The following is a 4,729-nucleotide window of genomic DNA, read 5'->3' as shown; positions in this document are numbered from 1 at the left end:
TATGATATCGCCTCTACTGGAGCCCCATTGCAGTGTGTGTATGAAATTGATATACTCGAGGCCTTCTAATATGAAATTTGTGAGTTCGATAGATGCCTAAAATTGATTGGAATTCGGAGAACACTCGAGTGCTGTGTGTGTTGTTTGCCGAACAAGTTGAAAAAGGAAATCGGCCAAACACACAGTTGAATGCACTTCGTTATGCTGAGGTTGAGAAAGGGTTCAAGGAAAGGACTGGAATTGTGGCTACCAAGGGTCAGATCAAGAACAAATGGGACAAGTTGAAGGAAGATTTCAAGGCATGGAAGAAACTAATGCTAAGGCAAACAGGGACTGGTTGAGATCCTATAAAGAAGACTATTGCTATGGATGATGAATGGTGGAAAAAAGCTAGAGCTGTAAGTTGGTTAAAAAATTTTCCTATATTTTTTTCCATATGTCAAACCTGTTGGTAATACTTAAAATAATATTATGTGCTTATTTCAGGACATTCCGGGTTGTGGCAAGTTCAAAAAGAAGGGCCTTGAGAATGAAGGTGAATTAGCCAAGTGTTTTGCTGGTAGTACTACTATTGGTATTGATCATTGGTCTCCTCATCTTGTGAATGTTGAAGCAACCGAAAATGTTGATTTGACACAAGATGAGGCAACCAATTTTGAGCCAGAAGGTGATGATTTCATTCCTGAAACACAAGAGGAGGATATTGGTATTTCTCCTTCACCTGCGAGTGGCAAGAGACTGGCAAGGCCTGTTGACAGGAGTGGTAAAAAAGCGAAGTCTGGAAATGCACTCCTAATTCAAGAAGCAGTAACAAGTATGGCAAGTTCAGCCAATGAATATGTTTCGAAGAGACATGGAAAATATTGTATTGAGGAAGTGATGGAGGTTGTGATTGCTTGTGGGGCCGGCTATGATAGCAATGAACATTACATAGCGTCTGAACTGTTTGTGAAGAAGGAGCAAAGGGTGTTCATAACCTTGCCTACTAATGAGATTAGGTTCAATTGGCTTAGGAGGAAGTACAATGATAAATATGAAAAGTAGAAATTGGCTTAGTGAGAGTGATGTCATTTGTGTATGCTACTATTTTATTTTTGTCGCATGTGTGGTATATTTTATTTTATTGCATTTTATTTATGTATGACAGTTGTATCTTACATTTTATTTATGTCAATGTTCACAGATGTCTTCAAGTGAGTCTGATGAATCTAATGATTCTGATGGTGAATATTTTTTTAAAATGGTTGAGAGCTGTGGTAAGCTAGCACAAAGTTATCATGACTCATATATGGATAAGGCACGCCGAGATTTATGTTTTCACAACAGAGTGGAATGGGATGGCTGATGGAGACGATAAACACTCCAGGGGAGTGCCATCGAATGCTTCGGATGAATGAGGTTATTTTTCAGGATCTTCATGATGTGTCGGTTGAGAGGTACGGATTAAAACCATCGAAGCACGTGAATACTCTTGAAATGTTGGCCATTTTCCTATTCACATGTGGTGGGTGTGAGTCAAATAGAAGAGGACAGAATAAGTTCAAACACTCAGGTGAAATAATTAGTAGAAAGTTTCATGAAGTTCTAAATTGTATGGTTGCCATGGCACAAGATTTCTTGAGACCATCAGATCCTAATTTTTGCAATGTGCACAAGAGGATTAGGAATGATAAGAGAGCATACCCACACTTTAAGGATTGCATTGGTGCACTTGATGGAACCCATATTCGTGCGTATTTATCACCTGAAGAACAAGTGAGATATATTGGTAAGACTGGAATTGCAACTCAAAATGTGCTTGCCGTTTGTGATTTTGATATGCGCTTCACCTATGTGGCTGCGGGTCAACCGGGTTCTTTGCATGACACTAGTGTATTGTATCATGCATTGGAAGCAGACGTAAATGTCTTCCCACATCCTCCTCAAGGTAAATATTTTTCCTTATGTTCCTTTTCATATTTGTATGCACAAACTTATTTTATTTTACATATGTGTAGGCAAGTACTATGTTGTAGATGCGGGCTATCCTAATCGTCCGGGGTATCTGGCTCCATACAAGGGTGAAAGGTACCACTTACCCGAGTGGCATCGAGGTATGGAACCAAATATTCCAAAAGAGAAGTTCAACCGTATACACTTATCTGTTCGTAATGTTATTGAGCGGTCGTTTGGAGTATTAAAAATGAAATGGCAAATCCTTTACAAGATGCCCGGTTATTCAATGGTCACACAAAAGAATATTGTTGCTGCTACTATGGTTCTACACAATTTCATACGTGAACATGCTAGCGTTGATGTGGACTTTGCTAATTTTGATAGAGATCCTACCTACATGCCTACTATTCCGGAAAGATACAACAAGTATGCCGTGTCTCAACATGTCTCTGATGGATCAACTTCGGAATTAAGCTTTGTGACTATGGACACCTTTCGTGATAGTATGGCTACATCAATTGCCCTAACATGGAATTAGTGCAATGATTATTGTAACGACCTTATTTTGGAACTATGAATTTATTTCGAAATTTTAAATTTTTGGAACATGTAATTTATTATTATTTTGGACTTCAATGCATGTAGTTTCATTTTATATTTGTGATAAGTAGTTCAAGTCGAACCAGGGGCAAGAAAGGCAATCTACCCTCAAACTCCTCTTTTCTGGAGCTAGGGACACCCTCCCAGCCAAACAGCCTCACCAGACAGCTCCAACTCCACCCAGAGCTGGCTCCACCTGGAGTTCTGGAGTGGAGCAGCTCCACCCAGAGTTGGAGTCATGCCAAACACAGCCTTAGAAACGCATCTCAGCCACAGGAGACAGATAAGGAGGAAAACCAGTTGGGTCGCTCAGCAATCCCGAGCGTCATCTCGTGTAGCTGTGTTCCACGAGGATGACGCGGCCGGCGCATCAACCAATCGCTCATGCACCGTGTTTCACGACCGCCGAGGCAGAGCATGCTTTTGCATCGACCCCCGGCAGCGTTGCAGCTTCGGCTTCGCCTGTGACGCAAATGGCCGCACAGGGCTCGTCCACACCAAGCATCAAGACACAGTACCCGTTGTTCGTGGAGGTAGCATAGCACACATGGATTTCATTATTCTATCCCGAATGTAACCTGCCGATTTGGACATGAAGAAGAAACCACCAAATTCCTTCGTATGGCTATATTGGACATGAAGAAGAAAACCACCAAATTTCTTCGTATGACTATATGAACTTTCTGGTGAGTGGTTTACTAGTAGAGAATTGACTTTCGATGCGCTCCCTTTTGTCCCGATTTAAAGTTGGCTCGGGACAAAAGGTTCACCAACCGGGACTAAAGCTCGGTTACTGGTGGGGGGCTCACCAACCGGGACCTTCTATCCCGGTTGCAAAGACTAGTGTGAAAAAAAGATCCTGAGAGGCATTTTATCCCGGTTTGAAACACCAACCGGGATAAAAGACCTTTTTATCTCGATTGGTAATACCAACCGGGATAAAAGGGGGTCATTTATCCCGGTTGGTGTTACCAACCGGGATAAAAGGTTCCCCAACGAGGGCACTGGAACAGGACTAAATCTCTCGAACCCTTTTATCCCGGTTTGTAATACCAACCGGGATAAAAGGGGGTCTTTTATCCCGGTTGGTGTTTCCAACCGGGATAAAAGGGTCCCCCACAAGTTAATACAAAAGGATAGCATCCCCTACATAGTCAGATGTGGTGTGTAGGTGGGATGGCAAGGAAGCTACGCGCGAGGCTGGAGGTTGTGAGTTCGAATCCCACGCAGCGCGCACGCGCATATTTCACGTGAAAAATCGCGTGACTTGTGACTTCCAACATAATAGTATGCCTGCTAACTTGTACCTAAAATGATTAATATCTTCCTGCATGGTAGCAATAATTATTAGACCTTGTAAAAAATTAGCATGGCATTGACTTTATATTATTCCATAAGATAAGAAACAAAAACCTGTGTAATAGGATGAGATAGTGAATCTCCAGTCCAGTATTCCATAAACTTAAGCATGAACAGTCCACAAGATGAGCTGCATGGTTATAAAACACTGAGTAATCCAAACAAGAAAATAAATAATCTTATATATGTTAGCATATTTTTTTGCAACATACCCATCTTTCTGCATTGGCTCTTGTAGTTGTTCTGTGATTATCCATGAAGATTATCCATGAAATTACCTGAAGGTCTTTCCAGTTATGGCTAATCATGTTTTGTTTCCTTCCAATTATGTTCAAATGATATTGTAGTCCTTGCAGCGGTTAAATAATTAATATCAGTAAAAATGCATTTAAGTGTTGAATCAATTTATAATATCAAAAGAAGTATGAATGCTGTAGAAACTAACCGTATCAGCGAGGTCACCTCGGTTGAAGTCCCAACACAACGAGTCAAGTACTTGTATTTCACACTTCTGTGTGTTAATAATAGCCAAATACCAATGTATTTCTTTGATATTTATTGGAATTAGAACCTAAAATGAAGAATTGAATTATGAACAGTTAGAAATTAAAATCTATCAAGCTTAGAACATGCCAATTATAGAGATAGAAATTACCATTTCATGCTTTAGATAGTTTCTCACAAAATTTGTGATATGGTTACCATCTTCACCTACTCCAAGCTTGCCATCCCTTTTTAGCATTACGGAAATAAAGGGATTCTCAAAGTAAAATTTAACATCATTTGTACTTTCTAAATGGGCTTGATCCTTTATGCAACATATATACGCACTGAT

General features: G+C 40.3%; 1 protein-coding gene across 1 annotated transcript; it reads left to right on the top strand.

Moving 5' to 3' along the window:
- The first annotated feature begins 92 nt into the window (after positions 1-92).
- On the top strand, positions 93-1,044 carry LOC105914697 (L10-interacting MYB domain-containing protein-like). The gene is made up of 3 exons (XM_022823687.1): positions 93-306; positions 382-398; positions 487-1,044. The coding sequence occupies exons 1-3, from the start codon at positions 93-95 to the stop codon at positions 1,042-1,044; spliced, it is 789 nt and encodes a 262-aa protein (XP_022679422.1).
- The last annotated feature ends 3,685 nt before the right edge of the window (positions 1,045-4,729 follow it).

The sequence above is a fragment of the Setaria italica genome, chromosome I (genome assembly GCF_000263155.2).
Source record: "Setaria italica strain Yugu1 chromosome I, Setaria_italica_v2.0, whole genome shotgun sequence".
Taxonomy (NCBI): Eukaryota; Viridiplantae; Streptophyta; class Magnoliopsida; order Poales; family Poaceae; genus Setaria; species Setaria italica.
Note: the sequence above shows the minus strand (reverse complement) of the source record. Positions and strands in the feature narration are given on the sequence as shown.

What these genes read in the sequence shown, in the direction of transcription:
- LOC105914697 (XM_022823687.1), top strand. Translation starts at nt 93, where the DNA reads ATGCCTAAAATTGATTGGAATTCGGAGAACACTCGAGTGCTGTGTGTG.